Source organism: Diuraphis noxia, unplaced genomic scaffold, assembly GCF_037042655.1.
Source record: "Diuraphis noxia isolate RWA-SAM2 unplaced genomic scaffold, SU_Dnox_SAM2 contig0004, whole genome shotgun sequence".
Taxonomy (NCBI): domain Eukaryota; kingdom Metazoa; phylum Arthropoda; class Insecta; order Hemiptera; family Aphididae; genus Diuraphis; species Diuraphis noxia.
Genome location: NW_028301714.1, coordinates 33,469,975 through 33,491,378, shown reverse-complemented (window position 1 = coordinate 33,491,378; position 21,404 = coordinate 33,469,975). Strand labels below are relative to the sequence as shown.

General features: G+C 24.1%; 1 protein-coding gene across 5 annotated transcripts in view; it reads right to left on the bottom strand.

Annotated features, from left to right (window-relative positions):
* LOC107168307 (G protein-coupled receptor moody) overlaps positions 1-21,404 on the bottom strand; it is a 207,257-nt gene that overhangs the window by 182,135 nt on the left and 3,718 nt on the right. Inside the window, exons 1-2 of one of the 5 annotated variants that reach the window (XM_015517671.2) lie at positions 19,739-19,902; positions 9,101-9,429 (exon numbers count right to left, since the gene is read on the bottom strand). In XM_015517671.2, coding sequence (XP_015373157.1) covers positions 9,101-9,364 — 264 coding nt within the window. In that variant the 5' untranslated portion in view covers positions 9,365-9,429; positions 19,739-19,902. Of the gene's footprint in view, positions 1-9,100; positions 9,430-15,297; positions 15,598-19,738; positions 19,903-21,404 lie in introns of those variants that run through there. The other 4 variants (XM_089225547.1, XM_015517672.2, XM_015517670.2 and 1 more) reach the window with 4 other exon arrangements.

The window sequence follows — 21,404 nt, the reverse complement described above, 5'->3', positions numbered from 1 at the left end:
ACATATTACTATTAATGAATCACGATAGTGAACTAATAATAAGAAATACAAAATATTTTCATAATAAGTTTTGATGTGAGTACTCGTCTATTAATAGCATTACTCTCAATACAATTATTATATCTTAAAAATAATGTTCTAAAATAACGAACCTTCTAACAATAAGACATAATTTAAAATAATATACGCTTATTTAACAATAAATCTTTAAAAATGTTTGGACAAAATAAAATATACCTAATCTCTTACTTACATGACTGCTATTTAATTTATATTCACCATTTTCATAGTTTACTGAGTTAAAACAAAACATGATTATAAACCTACATATTCAAAATTATTCAAACGGTTTTAGTATAAAATGTTTTAAGCCAATTGAAAATAAAATAATAATCTATCATATCTTTAGGTAATGTATTAATATTTAAGTAACCATCTTCATAGTTTGTTAAATAAAAACAAAACATGATTATATTTACACAAAATTATTTAAACAGTTTTATTACAAAAGAAATGTATGTATTATGTGAACGCAATAGCTTATAAAATACAATACAATGTAAATTAATAGAAACTATTTTTTTTGTTCGGATAATTTTGCATGAATATGTTTTGTGAAAATTATTGTTTATTATTATTGTTTATTGTGAATATTAGTGTTATTATATTGTAAATTTACTAAAACTATGCATATAATTGCAGATTTTATAATAAAAGTTTTGTAATAACCATTAAATCGAGAAATTCTTTTCTACTGCCATTAATATAATAACAACAAATACAATAATTAAAAGAGATATACCTACTATTTTATTTGTTCAAATAATTTATAATAATAATAATAAATACGATAAATTAATTTCAAGGTACCTATAGAACTTCCTTCTCGCGTCTTGCAAAAAAATACGATTGTTGTGAATATACTTTAAAATGAAGAATATATATAACTTCTAGTTTGAAAATTTTTCAGGAATTCAATTTAGTATTTTTTTTACAAATAAGCATAAATAAATAATTTTAAGCTAATTTAAAATATTCCTTTTTATTTCAATAATGAATTTGTATTCTTAATTTTACTTAAACAACGACATTATGTTATGTTACATAAATCAAATCAATGTTTTTATAGAAACACTAATAAGCAAATTATTTTCGTAATATTGATTACTTGTAAATTTTCAAACCATTTATTAACTTGTTTTTAATTATTAGTCGCAGTAAAATAAAATATATTGTTAAGTATATATATAGTACAGGTTAATTTATGAAACAAATTAACTAGACAATAATGTTTGTTTTTATGTAATAAACGTTTGTAAAATTAGTAATTTACACCTCAAATAACATAGGGTCCTGTTAATTTTGCCGGAAATCGTGACCAGAATATTTTAGTAATCACTTAATTTTAAATGTTAAATATACTAACTTCTAACAATGAATTCCGGTGCATTATGCATTATGCATTTATACACCTCTATCATTATTTATCTTCGTCTATTATGTAGGTAACAATTATTTTAAACACTATTAAATTAATAATAGTAGACAGAAAAAAATGTCTGGAATAAATATTTTAGAATAAAATTGTTTTAAATAAACAATTGGGAACTTTATATAGGCCATTATCACCTATTCAACAAATGAGTTAATAAAATTCAACATACAATTTTACTATATATGTATAATAACTATTACATTTTCAATAACTATTATAATTTGATTATGTTTAGTCGTGAGTACTTTTTTAAGAGCAAGACAATTTCGAATCAGTAAAAAAAACATAAAATGTTTTAACTAATGTCTAATTCTAATGATAAAAAAAAAAGATTAAAGTGTGGCTCTTTAGATAGATATTCTCAATTTATTAGATCTAAAAAAAGTTTAAATGTATCATAAAATTAACATTATCTTAATAGAAACTATTATTTTTTAATTTAATTTAATTAAAAGTAAATAACTTTGATTATCACACCCTAGTAATTAGTAATTACATCTTCAACCACCTTCAAATTCTTTAAAAACAACATTCTTAAAAGTCAAATATTTTTAAAAATTTAAAAAAAAATATTTCACATTAAAAAAGAATAGATAGAACATTTTAGGGACATTTTACTAAATGTTTCAATTTATTTGTATTGTCTTCCTTAATGGTTTGTAAAATCAGGAATTATTGTATAACAGAGTAGAACGAAATGTTGTGTATATTATTACACTTAAAAATCGTTAAAAAAATTCATCTCTATCCCGGCAACTGTGGCTTATGAATGTATTTTTAGAAAAATGATTTTCTAAATTAATATTTGTGTTATTGATATCGAGTGGTGGAGACAATTATTTTCTCGACTCATAAAATCGGTGGGGAACTGGGGACTATGTTCAATATTCATCGTTGCAAACGCCACCATTAGAAAAAATAATAAAAACTGAAACGATATCACGATGCATTATATTATATTATACACCCATAGCTGTCTCAGTCGTTAACCACAGTCTTTGCAGTTGAGTCCGATCGCAATGAATTACCACTATGTTGCAATCTGAATAACCGGAAAATGACATACAACCAAATCATAGTTTAATGAGAGCTAAGTGCAATTTTCCCTCCTAAATATCTCCAAATAAAAGTGTTAAACTTAAAAACCGTAAATACAAATTCCGACAGCAAAAAAAAATATGACAAACTCAAATTGTATTACTACACATTTTACAACAAATTTCCATACCTAATGTAATATATTCTTTAATCTAGAAATAGAATAAATAACTGTGCTTCAAGTTTAAGAAAGAAGAAATGTAATATTAAGTAATTTGCATTACAGGGACAAAAAAATAAATTATTAAAATCGCCATAAATCACAATGTTTGAGTTAAAATTTACCTTGTAATTCCTATCCTTAAAGGATAAAAATTACCTGATAAATGTAGAATTATACTAATTTATAGAGAACTAAAATATCTGTAATTGATTTTATAGTATTGCGATTTATCAAATAAGTACAATTTATATGATAACTTATACGATAGTATTCATGATTTTCTTCGATTCGAAATAAAATAAATTTTAATAATACGATATGAAAATATTTATTAATATAAATTAGGCATCGAAAATTTCCCACAGTTAAAATAAAATGTTTACCCTATTTTAAAGGCTAATACATAACAAAACTCTGAGTAATTCTATAAATAATTACTACAATTACTTCTTTAAATTTTTTATATGCCTAAAAACATCGTTACTTTATAACAACAGCTTGTGATCAAATTAATCGTTTTACCTCATGTTTATGAATTAAAAACGTTTTTATTTACTTTTTTGAGATCCTTTCTAATAAAAAAAAGAATGTATAAGGAACATGTGGTACATTACAGCGTGTGGGAATAAATATGATTTCGTGAGAAAGAAATATATTCCTACAAATTTAAAACACCTACAACAAAGTGTTATTATTAAAGTTTATGATATTTATAAAACAAAATGTTTATCGTAAAATTGGAGATCAATAATAAATAACAGTTGCTTCAATATGTTTGCAAATTTATGCTTTTTTCATAAATTCATTACCTATAATTGTTTAAAATTGTCATTTTTCGAATAGTTTATTTAACAATAATAATTACATATTACGAGCTTAAGTATAAAATATATATTTGAACAGGGTTTTCTCTGTAAAAATGTTTAAAAAATTGAGCAAAAGTGCATCTAGTTTTACGAAATACCTACTAAATTTATTAAAAAGTTTTAGTAAACGAGCTAATGTAATAAAAGTTGATCATGCTTTATTCTAAAATAGTTTTTCAGTCTGTCTAAATCAAGTATTCATTAAGCAAAAAAAAAAAAAAAACTATATTTTTGAAATAAAAATAAAAATGAATATAAATAATATGTATTAATAAATGATTACGCATGAATAAAATCAGTGTAATATTTACGGTCTAATAGTTTATAAATTAAACATTGCGTATAATATATTAAATTATTGTTATTAAGCACATAAAATTAAAATTGGAATATTGGAATTTTGCACTAACTATAATGAGGTGATCATTCAAACCAGTAAAAAAAAATCATGTGACTGATGAAATTAAAATTAGGAGTTAAATATTAAATGTGCATTTCAGTGTAAAATAGTTAACTTTTTGCACCGTTGCCGCTCTGTATGAACCTTTACACTAGTGTTACTATTTACATTTAAAAATTGATTAAATCGATAATTTGTTCATGCAGTTATCTACCTTAACATTAGATTCTTAAGTAATATTTTTATGTGTAATCTTAATGTCAATATTTAAAATATCAAATCAGTTGAACACGAAAATATATATTGTTTCAAAAAAAAAAAAAATAATAATAATCTGTTAAAAGCATTTAGTAATCAATCTTTACTTAACGGTGCAGAGTAATTAAAACTCCTTTGTTGACATAGTAAGTTGTTCATTATTTTTTATTAATCATCTAACTTCCGTTCATTTTATACATAGATATAAGGTATATGTATGTTTGTTGTCAATTATATACACAAGGTACATAACTGTTATATCATAAGATAAAATAAAAAAAATTGCACTATTATTACTGCCGAAAACAATCATTGTTTCGATTTGTTATGAATTCAATAAATTTTTATAAAAACATGTGGACATTTTATCAGCGGTTTTCTAATGCCGTATTAAACTATACGGTAATAACAGTATTAGCGTAAACTGACCTTGTTCACGTTAACATAAAACTGTCAGAAAGAAATTTAACACGTATTTGACTATAATATCATATTATTATATACGTATTTCGACACACATAATATCATACATATATGTATAAATTGTACATTTTCTGTGGTATGTTTTATGTAGCTTCGCTTATGAAATTTTCGCACATATTTATCTATTATAGACTATAATTTACTCACAGCATATATTTACGGCGAATCCAAAAAAGAAACCATTACCGACGACCGTTTTTTCCCCTATCGAATTTAACGCAGAATACAAATCAAACACTTCTCTTCCCGACTTAAATTCTGTAACACACATACATACGAATGTATGGTAATGACTATACTACTCCGTCGTATAAGTTGGTGTGTGTGTATGTGTGCGTGCACGTATACGAGTTTGCTGTACATACGCCATCACTACGATAGCCGGCTGCGAATTACTGTCGACCATAATATTGCGTTGTTTATCTGACGGGTCTAGGTCTCGTCTTTGGGTGTATAATAATAATATTATAATAGCGAAAGTTTATCGTCACCCGTGTGTCTGGTACATCTGCACCATACTAAGGTGAGTTCTGGTCACTTCAACTCAATTTTTCTAAATACATACATTTATCATGATGATAAAAAACGAGATATATGCGTGCATGATCCAACTCGAGTATATTCAATTGTACATTATAATAATATATTTCCGGTAGAAATTTAAATACAAAATTGGTATTATTATAATATCATATGTGTAGGTGTAGGTACACCGTTGAAATTTTATTTACGATGAAATTTATCGGTTTCACAACGATATTATTTTTATTTATTTTTTATTCATTCTGGGCAGAATTAATAAACATTTTTATATTTATTTTTATTTTAGGTACTTATCAATACAAGCAAGCATTTTCATATTTTATAAATTATTTTCAATCGATTAAAAAAATAAATTACCAAACAATAAAAAACTAAAGTTTCTTATATTGAAATAATATAATTTATTTAACTCTTGATAACTTAAAAGAATCAAAATAATAAAAATAAATACATGAGTATATACAATATTTATAGGTTTGTTATTTATTATAATCTCCAAAACAGAAAATAAACAATGATGAACACATCAATTATTTTTACCTTAGAACAATTTATAACAGGTACCCAAATTTAATAAAAATTATAATTATATTACCTAAATAAAATTAATTAATAATATAATAAAATTAATCCATTAAATGTTTAACGAGCTGCGTAAGCTTTAAATATGTTTAACTCTTGTTACGAATGTCGAATATAATTTATCAATGTAAACTTGTCACTCAGAAATTTTTTTCATGTCAGCCACCTTGCTATTATATTATATACAAACTTAAAAATTCAGATTGGTTAAAACATTTCCATTTCCCAAGAATGAAAACTTTAATAATATATATCTCTGTATTCTGTCACATATGTATAATGAATATTATCTTTAACATTATGTGCAAATCGTAAATTGTATTGTTCACTAAACCTGGTACTCATAAGTCATACTACAGGTACCTTGTTAAAATTTTACCGTTTGAAAATTAAGAAACAGCACCCTTTAAGCAATGAAACAATATTATGGAATTGTATTCGTAATCAATGAATTATAATAATTATTTACCTATGTTAAATGAGTTACTATGTAATATAAGTAAATATTATATTAAATTTTGTACATATATGTATATTAATATATAGTTTAAAAGACGTCTTTAATATTTTGCTTAGTGCAATATTTGATATTATCAAAACAACTGTTCACAAATCAACAGTATTTATCGATCGGCTCAACTGTTAATTAAATTTTCTTTTATATTAGGTACACGTTATTTTTTATAGATACTTTTATGAGTTTTCACTGAGTGTTGTGGTTTGATAAAAAATTTAATCCAATCTACACTTAAGTTATAACATACACAAATATGAAGACTGTATTTTAAACATAATACAACTAAATTCGATTATCAAGAGATTCCCAAGTGTTCTTATACGTAGAACTTTATAAATTTGTCATTTTTAACGGCATATTATGTCTAATAAACTTAAAACGAAGTTCGTTTCTGTACTTATTTTAAACTGTATACAGTTAATACTCTTATCGCTGTATTCAATACTTGAATCACTCAGTATAAAGTCATTTTACATAACATTAAATAAAATTATACATGAAAATCGGGTCAATATAAAAAAAATCCACTCGAAAACGAATTAAGGTAAAATATGGTGAGTAGTAAAATATCCATCAATCCTTCAAAATGATTATTGGAAAAAAAAAGAGTTCAACTCACTGAGAGTTACCGAACAAATAGTAGGTTCCTAACAATATTTATTAAATTTACCTATAAACTATAATATTAGCATATTGTTTTTGATAAATGTATGACGTATACAACTATTATATTATAATATTACAGATTTATGAAAGAAAAAAAATTATATTTATTATATTTTCTTATATGAAATATCTACTTATTACCTTTTCGTAAGTTTTCATAACTTAACACAAATTCCTTATGAATTCAATTTGTCTTGTATATTCTTATTATAATTACCTATAATATGAGCTTTCTCTAACCAAGAAAAGAAGATGATTTGTCAGATATTCGATATTTTAAAATAATATCCATACTTATAAAATTAGTGTGTGCATATTACGTAGGTACCTACCTACAACCTTACCCAGATATACCTGATAAATATCTGAATTCTCATTGAGCTGTAATTGATAGATTACAACCTACAAAGCGAAATCGCCTAGCTACTTTCATTAGGAATAAAATTACATTTTCGTCTATAGATTTCGGAGGCAGCCATCCGGCCAGACTTCTACGATCATCCACCCATTTCGCTACTGCCGAGAAATCTTATGCACAATGCATTTAATAGCAAAACCATGTACACTTACTAGCATGGTTGTATAGCCGCATCACTAGCATCCGGTCTAGAACGGAACCGACGACGACAACGACCTGCGACAGCGACTCAAATGATGACGTTCTTACTTCTGGGAAGACGTAACCAAGAATTTAATAACCACTCTACTCTTTCTGTTCATAATTTATATGCACATTTATTATTGAAATTTTTAATTTCCTATGATCTACGTATAACATAATATTATAATTTAATAATATATAAATAATATTAAAATTAATAGCTGTATATTATATCTCAGTACCTAGTACTCGTTCGAACCTTATTAATGCCATATTATGATTAAATTTCTACTATAATTATAATCACAACTTTGTTGTTTATGGCAATACATTTTAATATAAATTGATTGAGTTCCCTTGTCGACAAAAACTATTCGCATGTAGAATTGGAACCGTTTAAACATAGGTATATTGAAATGTATAATATTTATAAGTTATAAACTTATAACTGCATTGAAGTAGTTTCCAAATGACAAACTTTAAATATATTTTTATTCGTTTACTCTATGTGATTTATTAAGAATGCAGTTCAATCCCGACTATTTGTATAAAGTATTTAAGTTTTATTACTGTTTTAAAAAGGTTTATAGAGACGATAAAAATTGCATTTCCTTATTTGTGTTACCGATAAATTATACTTTATTTAAATGTATGTACGTATATGATTTATTTTCCAATGCAATTTTAAATCGTACTTTTCTTTTAATCCTATAGATATAATAAAATTACAATACAATAATATGAACAATTTGTATCGATAAATCAAACTATATCAAACTATAGCGTTGATATATATTTAAAATAACTATTCCATAATAAATCTTTAAATGTAACCAAGTCAAAAGTCCAGTATGCAATATTGTGCAAAAGATAATTATTAATAACAACCTAATTTTAGTAATTTCACTTCTGTATTCATATTAAAAATATTGTTTTAGGTATAACTAGTATGAATATGATTGTCTCATTAAATTTTTAATGTAGGTAATTATAAAATACGTATATCATAAAATGATTACTATACTGAATCATTTATTTAACTTAAGACAATCATTCTTTATCGTTATAACTAAAAAAAAGTGTTTTCCAAAAATTTTGTAAAACTTAAAATTATGTAAAAAAATATTTCCAAAAACTTAAGTAATTTCTAAAGAACCTAATTAGTGTTGTATTATGTTTAATAGATCATCCTTATTTTTGATACCTATGTATATATACGACGTATTACGTAATAATATAATCAATTTTACTGCATAATAAAACCTTTTAATCTAAATAAAATTATTATAATATGTTCGTTACTACTTGATACTATCTATAATTTGGTGAATATCAAAGAAAAATCCTCAATCAAAATGTGTTGAAATTTCTAATTATCTTAAAAATAATTAATTGTATAGGTTCAACTAAAAACTAAAATACACTTACCTTTTTGCATCTAAACAAAGCAATGATGGTGATAAGATTTCCAGGAACGCCAACCATCATATAAACCACACAGCATATACTAGCAAATGTTAATAGGGCAGGCGAATACCCTTGAAACAGTTCTGTTTCCAATTCATTTTGCCAGTCGTGGAAGTTAGTAACTTCCGACACATTCTCTTGATGATAAACATCCAACACGCTACGGTTTTTGTCAGTTAAACCATTCTTTGTGTAAAACCAATGCATAGCCCTGTCTCTGATCATTGCGGGTTTAAATTAAAGTCATTAAGACAGAACGTTTAGCAAACGATTAGGTTTCATGATAATACCTGTAAGAAAAAACACAAACCAAACGTTATGTGATAAAAAAAAAATAACATTCTAATGTTATGGCGATACACATGTATATATATTTAACACATGGGTACCTCACGATTCATGACAAATGAGAAAAGCCATGTGCACTATCTGCGGTACCAAACTATCAGTCAACTATTTTTTTTTTTTGACAGAATACATCCAGTACATAGATGAACTCAGCAACTTCTACATTCCCACACCCTAGACGCAGCACTCGGAGCGAATGCAGACACCACCAATCAAGTTTTAATATTTTTAAGAAAATCTAAACTGTACCTACAGTTTAATTTATAGATTATAATTCAAGAAACTTTAATCATTAGTAAAAAATTGTAATTAATATAATAACTAATGGCTGCTGCTGTCAATGTTAACGTAAGATCAATAAAAAAAAATAATAAAAGAAACATTAAATTTTTTTTAAATATCCGAATACAACATTTTCAATTATAAATAGGCATTCAAAGTTTATGTCTCATAATAATTAAATTATTTTGATTGGATTTGAATAATATAACTGAATAAAACACAGAACGAATAAGAAATCTAGTATGGATCTTTGGTAAATTTGATTTCCTTCAAAAATAATTTTATAAATCCTAGTATAAACTTAAAATTATTACCAATTTTCAATTCATTTATAATATAATCAGTAGCTACATAATGATTTTAAAATATTTATATACACGAAAATGCAACAACAGTTTTTCATCTCTGGTTAATGTTCTTACGGCAGTTTGAACAACTAAGAATTTTGAAATCCTAAAAAACTTATATACAAATTACAATCGATAAAGAGATACTTAAAAATCTTTTGAATAACTATAACTGCATAAAAAATGATTAAAAAAAAAAAAAAACGTAATTAAACATTCGAAATATTCGAGGACTAATAAGCTACGAGTATGTATCAAAAAACATTAATCCAATACAATTTATAATTTGTAGATTATCATGATTAATATAGGACTTGTATTATTCATTACCATTCATTAATATCTAGTAAAATATATAGAATAGGTATATTTTATACTTGAAAATAATAAAATATAATATACTATGCTTGTTTTCCAACAAATATTTTAAATGGTATGTACCTACATTCAGAAAATGGTTTTTTTTAATATAATATAGATAATATATATTTACTAAATTAAATAAAACATTTTTAGCAGGAACATGGTGTGGCTGACATAAACGTACACAAAATTACTAATGTATTTCAACTATGATGAAAATGTTCATCAATTTAATACAAACAACTTTTTCTAATAACCAAATAAATTGAGTACCTATCATCAAAAAAGACACACTATGCATACAACATACATTATACAATAATAAACATAACATGCATTTTGTCATAATTATTCATTTAACCGTAATAATTCATATTATCTATCTAATATTAATAGTAAATAATGATATTCATGATCAATAATTATTATTATATGTCACGTATTGTATGAACAAACAAAGTTCATATAATTTAAGCCAATAAAAAATTGTATAAACCATCTGAAAATTGATTTTTTTCACCATCATTAACTGTGTATATCATTTACATTATATAATTAATTTTCATCACTACACTTTGAATAATTTACATTTTACAATAGGTAAACATATTATTACACATAATATTAAAAACTATCTATAAAAAAGGAAGCTACAAAAAATTAATGCATCCAATACATTAAAATATTATATAGATTATTTTTTTTTTTTTAATGGAAATATGAAAAAATCTAACCTGATCAAAAACAATTACAATATGAGGGAAATGCAATCACACACATTAAATATTAAAATATTTCACACTAGCTAAGATATAGTAATAAGCGTAAATCAAAAAACATGTAATAATATTTTAATATCAGAAAAACAAAACATGAAACTCAGATATAATTGCTTTATAACAATAAAAAACTTATATGCATATTATTGATTATTATGTTTAACAAACTATACTGTGTTACCAATAACGGCAATAACCGGTATTATAATATTATAATGATACCAAATTGATGGATGTGAATTTTTTTTTTTTTTTTGATAGCAAACGACGTCTTTTGCATTTCGTTTAAATGATTATCTCAGTAAGATTTTAAAATAAAAAAGATCAAAAATCTAAATTGATTGCAACATTCTATACAGAGTGGTTCTAAAATGGATGTGGTCACTATAGTATACGCATACTCACTACTCATAATGATGGCAAACATTTTTTATAATTTTTCTTCATAATCCGGAGATATTCAATTTATTTTTAGAATATTATTTCAAATATATTTAAACGCTTTAATCGTATTTTTTGCAAAACCCATACGAGTCTAAGCGTCATATCGTTTTTGCGCTTGTCACGCGTTTTTCACGCTCGAATCGCCAATTTAAAAAAAAGAGTGGTATGACACATTAATTTTTATGAGAACACTACAAGATAAACAGTGGTGATAGTTATTTTAAGTAATTTAAAGCATATGATCAATTAAGACAGTGTTTTACATTACCAACATCATCTAATAAATATGATGAAATAATAACAAAATTGAAGTTGGCAGAGTCTTAAACGATCGAATTTATCATACATTTAAGTTATTTTAGGTCTAACAGTACTTACGTTATCTGAAAATTAAAAATATTTTAAATTTGTAAATATAAAATATACATATTTTAAATGTTCTCTTTTTCTGATAACATAAGTCCTGTTAAACTGAAAACACTTAATATCTGACGGGTTTCTGTTTTTTAGTTTATACAAATAATATTCGTTTGAAGTTGAAAATACTCTGTGTTAAAAAATTATATAAATTTATTATATATTAAGCTGCAGTATACCACTACTTATGAACCGTAATATTATTATATGATTAATTTATTATGGTATATAATGGTACATTTAAAATTTTTATAGAAAATATATTCTATTTCCAATAATTATTTAATTTTGCTATACTGTCAATTTTGAATTTTCCAATGCACCAATCGCATCAGAAAATTGTCATCGTATCCGGTAAGTAATATAATACAATATTTTAGCATTTTTTAAATAGATACCTATTACGTCAAAATAAAAAATAAAATGTTGAGTGTACACTGCATCAGCTATGGTTTTTTTCGGTGATGAATTGTGAGATAATAGTATATTATTATATTATTATTATACATAAACTTATTACTGTTGACAGTTATTAAAAGGCTCTTAGTTACTCTTAAATTTAATATATTTTCTTATATACTTATACTACTATAAGCAATATAACTAATTTTTTTTTTTTAATATACACCTAATCAATTTAAATTTACTTAAATGCTTAACATTATATGCTAGATGCAAAATTGTATACAGAAAATAAATGTAATTAAAATTAAAATATAATAGGTACTTAGTTTCTTGTAGCTTAACGAAAATAATACAATTAGTCTACATTTTAGTAAGAATGATCGTATAATATTATTAAATTTAATACCTCGTATTAAATTATTAAATCTTCGAAACTCAAATTACAAATCATTCAAAATCAAAACCAGATCAACCAACAATATTTTAACTTAATATTTAACATAAAATAATCAAAACTTGTTTAGAAATCTTACCATAGTATATAATTTAATCAAAAATTAACCCACATTCGAAAGTTTATAGGTCATTCATTGAAAAAATAATTAATAAATTGATTTTGTTGAAATCAAGTAGATCATTATTGTACCTTTCATATTTTTAATGAATTTTCCAATAAACCTACGAAAAAATTACAAAAATTACTTGTTTAAAGAACCATCTATGCCCAATTTTAGATTCACATAACGTTAGAACCCAGAGGTGATATAGGTAATATGAAACTTTTAGAACACGTCCTTCTATTTTATCCCAAATAGTGTATACAGATTTTAAATGTTTTATAACCATAAAAAATACAAATCGTTGAAAATCTAAAAACAATATTATTTCTTTGCTCCTTGAAAATTATAAAATTACACCTAGGTATACTGTATTATGTTGGAATATCCATAAAAAATAAAATGGCTCATGCGTGTAGCAGGAAATTTACTAATTTAATATATTAATACGTGATCCTCCAAAAAATTCTAAAGCATGCAATGTATTAATAAATATTATTCAAATGTAATTTACAGTATGGCTGGAATTATTAAAAGAAATCTAACAGTTTAACAAAAATCAATTAAAAATAATCTACGTCTTACGGTTATCCAGTATTGCTAACTTAAACTTAAACTTCATTGGTTACATAATTATTGTAATTCATCGTACACAGGTGATCATAATAAATTAAAGAATTATCAGAATTCGGCGTAAATTAAATTCCATAATTATTTAATAACAAATAAGCTATAATAGAGTATTATTAATAAATAATAATATAAGAATAAATGGCATTGTGTCTGTAAACGTTTCGAAATATGTAAAAAATTTAAAAGATCACAAGCTATATTTAAAACTTAAATATAGATCACCTGCTATACTTACAATTACCAGGTATAGACCGACAACTACTGAACGAATGGCACAATTAAAATACATTTTAAATCGTAGTGCAATTATAATATCCTATGCTGAGAAAATATAATTCATAGTACTTTTATATACAATGTTGTTCGATGATAAATAATTATTAAGAAATGCTAAGTTTACTACCCTCTTATATACAATATAATCAAAAAATTAACTCACTTAGTCTAATAATAAATCTGTTGGTCTTATGAATAAAATATTGAAAATAAATAGTGGATATTAATTGCAGGAAGTCTTGATTCATACTAAATTTAAATTAATTTTTAATTTTTTCCTAATTTATGAAATCTACTTATTTTTGTTCTACATTATTATTTTATCATTTAACATTCTGAGAAAATTGTATAAATTTATAAATTTGATATTTAATTTTTTAATTTTTATGCGTTTAGTTTATAATGTATCGATTTTAACATTTTAAAATATTACTGTTTATAAAATTTGATATAAATATAAATATCAATAATGTTATACATAACAATAAAATGAATTTGATTATTTGAAATAATTCAATTTTGAGCATTTCAATTATAATGAATTATTTTTGTTTTTCATCAATTTAAAAATTAATATATTTCCTGTACGAATATGAAATTTAATATCACGAAATAAGATTTATTTTAGTCAATGTTTACCAGAGGTAGAATTAATAAGAACAATTTCAAACCGATGTAAAATAATACCTACATCTTATTATTATATAATATTTGTTAATAATACATCTCTTATGATATTTTCATAATATTTTTACAACTACGCATATAATTTAAATAAGTTAAATATATTAAAATAAAACTTTAATTTAACCAGTATCGAAATCAATTTCACATCTCCGAACAAATCTGTCAAGCACTTGGACCAAACCCACAGGATTTAAAAAACTTAATTTTATTTAAAAAAAAAAACAGAGTTGTACAATTTAATTTAATGTAAAAATGTAAATACTTAAAATACTAAAAATGTAACCAAATTAAAAATTCCTTTAGTAATGGCCTAGTTGTCGATGTATTTTGATCAATAAAAAAAGAACTTTAGTTTATTTATAATTAGACATTGTAATATTACAATTATTCGGATAATATTTTTTGAAAACCTTTATAATAATGTTGTGCAATTCCGATAATTTAGTAAATATATTAAATATGCACCTACTATAAATTATGATACAATTTATTTATTGCCCAAATAATATTTAATTTCACGATATCAGTATCGTCATATTGTTTAAATATAAATATAATGAAATAACGAAAAATCATGATTTTCAATTATAAAGTAAAGTAATTTCAGAAAATATAATTACTTATTTCTTAAATTGTTCCATAATTTAACTATAAATTCTTATAGCATGCATAATGGAGCTATTGACTTACGTCTTGGGACTCATAAGAAGTGTTAAATCTTATTGCACTTATGAAAATTGTATTTTAGATTCAATACTTTTTGATAGAATACAGAATAATGTATGACTTTTCATAAAAAGTTTGATTATAATATTAAAACAAATATCGTAATAATTGAATAAAAGAGTACCAAGGAAAAACATCGCGATCGATGAACAAGTTTTTAAGATAGAGCCTTGGCGAATGACGTTTGTACCTCGACGGCTGCGGCGTGACTACCATGTGGTCGTAGGGATTGCTCAACGTTTTCTGTAACAGAGGGCAAAGACCCCCCTACCGGCAAATGTGGCGTTTGCGCACCCCAATAACGGCCGAAACATAGCACACACTACAAAGTGTTAGTGGATAAAAAGGATGTGAATGATCTGTTTAAAAAAATAAGAAAACTAAAAAGTTAAACGCGAGTGATTCATACTGATATCTCATTTATAAAAAATAAATATATTTAAACAAAACATCTCTAACTGCAATATCTTCTTTAATCAACTTTTATTAATGCTAAACATAATAATTTTTTACTTACTCGTATAAAACATAAACCTTACATTTAAACCTTAATTTAATAATCGAGCTATATTAACACAAAAATACTATAAAAATGATAAATTCATCCTCGACTATCATAACCTTCAATAATAGCTCTTCTAGTTCTATTAATCCTTATAATAGTATGATTACTAAAATTATTAAGGACAACTCTATTAAGACTAAGTAAATATTTTTTTTATAGCAACGAACAATTTAATATTTTATCTTTTAATTTATAATCATTCCAAATATTTCAATTGTGCCAAAATATTAGATGAATCCTAAATAAGTATGGCTAAGAAGATGCTACCCATGCGTTTTTTGTCTCCGTCATATCGATATATCAAATTTTCTTTTACTAGTTTTAATAGTGTGCCGTTAGTTTTAATATTAGAGTGAATTGACTTATTATCAAACTTTTAAGTAAGAACATTATTTATTCTGGAGCGTTAGCTTTTATTCAATATTTTAATTTTCAAGCAAGATAATATGTGCATTTATAATTTATGTTATCTTACTTACCCGTGTATTGCTCAACAATTAAAATATCGAAAAAATAGCCGAATATTAAACACAAATATTGTTCTTACCTAAAATGTTTACAATAGGTCAATTCACTCTTATATAAATACACTGTTGAAACTAGTGAACGAAAATTTGCTGTGTCATACGTTTGTCAGACGAAGACAAAAAACAAAAAATATATAGGTAGTCTTCTCTTAAAGATTATTCTCAAGGAATAATGGTCATCTAAAACTTATAAAACTATGAAAGCATCGTATATCCTAAATATTTCCAAGGAAAAAAATAATATTCGATACAACAGCAAATAAAATACAAAACTATACTATATTTTTGAAATTATAAATCTTTATAAAATTCTTTGTATGTGCATACATTCCGTATACAGCACAAGCAAAATAAAGCTAATTTATTAATGTAATTAGCTGCTTCTAATTGATTACCAATTGATTCAAATTGAATTGTTTATCACGAATAAATCATAAATATATTTGAGAAAATCTAAAACTATTGATATTTTTGTTTGAAAAATATTCTTATCAATACATTCTTGTAAACATTGTAATTTTAAGATAAATGTAGGGAAAATAATTAGTATATGGTACACCCAATACTGGAATATCATTATACAATTTAGACACGAACGAGAGACTTTAAAATAAACTTCATAATATTATTCAATGTATAAGTATAATACTTTAATTGTTTAAAGAGCATAGATTTTAGAATTTTTTAAATTATAACCTCTGATTTTAAATATTTGATAGTACCTACCAGACCTATACATTAATGAATAATTCATAATAACATCACAAGACTTAAATAACTTATTAGCTAAATGTAAATTAAATTTATAAAAATCTGAAACCGTGGAAACTTTAAACATTCCACTATTAAGTACTCAAATTATTATTTATTATACATCATGATAACATTTTAAAAATATTAAAAAAAAACTTTAAGCTATTATTATAGATTTTTTGGATTTTTAGTTTTTTTATTAAATTTTAAATTTAAATATTGAGTTGATTTTTTTCAGAATTGCTTTAAAATGTGTTCAAGTCGTTTTTCTAGCAGCATAATATTATTAAAAATACATAGGCACAATTTTGTTTCTTCGCATTTAAATTAAAAATTGGTGCCTAAGCAAAAAGACTGGACGATAATTTATTACTGCTTATAAAATCATAAAGTTAGAATTGAATTGGTGCTATTTTTTTTTTATGTTCATTGAAACAAAGTTTATATATTTACAATCTTTATTTACATTTTATACAATAAGTAAACTTAATGATATTCGATTGACGGGAGGGGAAATTCGCCCAGTGGCAGCGCCCCGTGGAAAGCGATTTAAAGAAAGATTAGGTTCCTTCACCAGTTCCTTTTCAGGCACCTAGATGGATTACCTGGGTTTTGATTGGATGATATTTGAGTGATTATAGAATTTGAGTGAGTGCTAAATGTATTAGTGCTATTTAACGGTATTTATTTAACGGATTTTGTGCACAATCCAGTAAAAAATTTAATGTAGTCTGGAAGTCGTTAATTTCACACACTAAAATATTGGAAATTGAAACAAAACATATTGTAGTCATAAATTGATACTTTTAGCCATAAGTTTCTCTATTATTTTCTATACACAATGAAATAATCGAAAAATTCATATATTTTAAACTATTTAAACTAAATTATAACACATACCCATTTGAGGGTGTTCGCTGAGAACCATGCCCTCCACTATTTTAGTTTAATTGTTTTGTCACTAGTAAAAAAAAGATAGAACAAGCCATGTAACAGTTATAATAATGATAAGTCTATCAGACAATTTTGTTAGAAAAAAATTTTTTAACTTATTTTATTTGGTACTTAATAATTGAAAAATAAACTACTAAAAGTAGGTACTTATTATAAATAAATTATAACATATCTTGAGAAATAGAGACTAACCAATGTCTTCACTCACAATTGTATTTCGAAGATTTATAATTTGATTAAAATTTAACACGTCCATCACATTGACTTTAACTCAATAACGATTGATTTGCCTATGCTTAAAACGAATTATACGCATTCTTTGATTTTTAAATTAACGGATACATAAAAGTATTATTAGATAAAATTAGTATCAAAAAATTTAAATAAAACAAAAGTATTTTTAGTTCCATATTGGTTTTGAAACCTTCCAATATTAAATCTGTGGTTACATAAGTAATTAATAATGTCAAGGAAAATGTTTAGTATTATAAAAAACTTTTGACTTGTTTGCATAAAAGTTTGAAGTATTAAGGATATTTTTAATTAAAATTAACTATCAAGTTACATTTTTATCATTTTTAATAGGAAACAGCCTTTGCCTAAAATGATTTTAATTTTAATTTTAGTTTATTATATTAAGTTCTGATTAAATGTAACCAATTTTTGGTAATATCTACTTATAGTATTTCAGTTATATTTTAATTTTTTGAAACACTTCAAAACCCATGCTATGTGTTTTTTAATCAATTATAATTATATCTATTTATAAATAAGAGAGAAATAGTTTATTTATTTTTCAAGAATTGTTGGTGATTTGTACATTTCAAAAGTGTATTTTATTATTATTTGGATAGATGTTATTTCATCGAAATTTATCATTACTTTAATGGGTACGATGTTATGGCAACGATGAAATATTCGTACATCGTAGGTATGACAGGCCACAGGCGACATATTATATATCTCGATAATAATTATTATTATTATTATTGGAAACATTATATTTATTATTTATTCGAGTTTTTCTTTACTCTTTAGTTAAGCAATTAAATTTTTTTTAAGTAACGGTTATTAAATAAATTTAAGAAATTATAATTCTCTGGTCATAAAAAAGACCGGTCATTATGTATACTGTGGTGTAAGTGCGTAAAATATGTATGCATAGAGTATAATACATTCAAAAATTTAGTTTTACTATGATTCGAGGAAATATTAAAAAAATCTTCTTCAGCGCACAAGTATTAGCTATAAACTATAGGTGTGAAAAAATATTAAATATAATGACTTAGATAAAATTAACATTTTTCAAATGTAATTATAATTATCTTGTCAAATACCTAAAGGTACAGTTAATTTATAATAAATATAAAATTATTGTTATTATTATTATCTTACTGAACTTTCTTTTCCCACTATTATTAAATAAATTCATCAATATATGCTTAATAAATAAATTGCACTGTACAACAAACTATTTAGTCCCTCAGACTTAGATGAATTATATAATCTATTATAAAGTTTGTATGTGTGACATACCTGAGAAAATCGTTTTCTATGCCGCCAGTCCGTAATTAATCGTATTAGGAGGTTCTGTGTAATTAATCGTATTAGGAGGTTCTGTGTAATTAACCTAGCTTCACCGTCACTAAATAATTATGCACTGGTTAAGTTTTGTTTTTGAAAACGACCAACAGACATAAACACACTTATTTAATAGTTAATGGAGAAAACGATTAGAATCACCTAGACGAAAAGTTAGTAAATCTAGTTGATTCTAAACCAACTATAAATTAATACTTAGTTAGGAATAATCTAGAAACTTATTATAAGAAGTATACATTTTATATAATATGCATATTGTATGTTTGTAAGTATATAACTATCATAACTACCAATTATCATAATAATTAAATTTAAAAATTATACTTGGATAATCTAAGCGTACGCGTCACCGACATGTAAAATTTTTAATAAACTACCTACAGGAACATTTTCAATCAGTTAAATAAAATATGAAAGGTACGTGTTATTATGGAGGTGAATGATTTATTTGAGTTGAGATATAGACATGAGAGATTCACCTTTGACTAACCCAAAGTACTATCTACATTTTTATGATCATAAATATCAATACACATTACACACAATAATTGAATTATTTGCTAATACAATTTTATTTTTAAAGTGAGCAAGGAGGTAACCGCTGTGCAGTGAAAATGAAATCGAGTGTATCTCATTATTGAGTAGGCCACTATAATTAGTGTATTAATGTTAAATACTTAAAATTTGAATGCAATGATATATAAATGTAGATGAAAAAATATTCTAACTTATATTACTACAGGTATATTATATCATCTAATAATTATATTTCTAATATAATAATTATTTATACTATTTTATAGTAAAACGGTATAAATATTAAATACGCATTACCATAAAATTAATTTGAATATTTTGAAAATGTCATTTTATATAGTAAAAATATAATATAATAAAAGTAAAAGTTTCAAATTCCCACAAATATTATTGAATTACTACAAAATAACTATAATTGTTATTCTTTATTTGAATATCTAATTTTGTCAAAACTTCAAATGAGTATAAAAAATATTGCGTCAATAAAATTTTCAGATTTTTGGGTTTCAGTAAGAATTATTTATGATTATTTATATTACACTTTCAAGTCTTAGCTATAAAAATTGATCATCATATTTAAATAATTTACAAGTGTTCGTGATTTTGTCAACTCTTAAACTTCAAACGACTATAAAAAAAATCGTGTTTTATATTTTAAATATTTTTAAATTGCTAAACTAACTGCTTATGTTGTAGAATTTTATATTTAATTTTCAAGCGAAACATTTTTTTACCAAGACGAAAAATAAACAAAAATAATAATTAATATTAATTAGGTAGATTAAAATTAGACTAAATATTTTGAAAATTTTACTGAATACAGAAAATGAGAATTTAAATAATAATGTAATGATACATTACTGTCATCAAATTGATGAAATATGTATTACAAATCATTATAGACCATAACAACATATCGACTAATGTGATCATAGTTAAACGATGTGGGTAGTTAAACTTTTAGGTATCATAAAATTATATACTCGATTGGTGTTACCATATTGGACATTTTTTTTTTTTTAATCCATTAGTTATTATTAGATTATGTGTAATATAATATTAA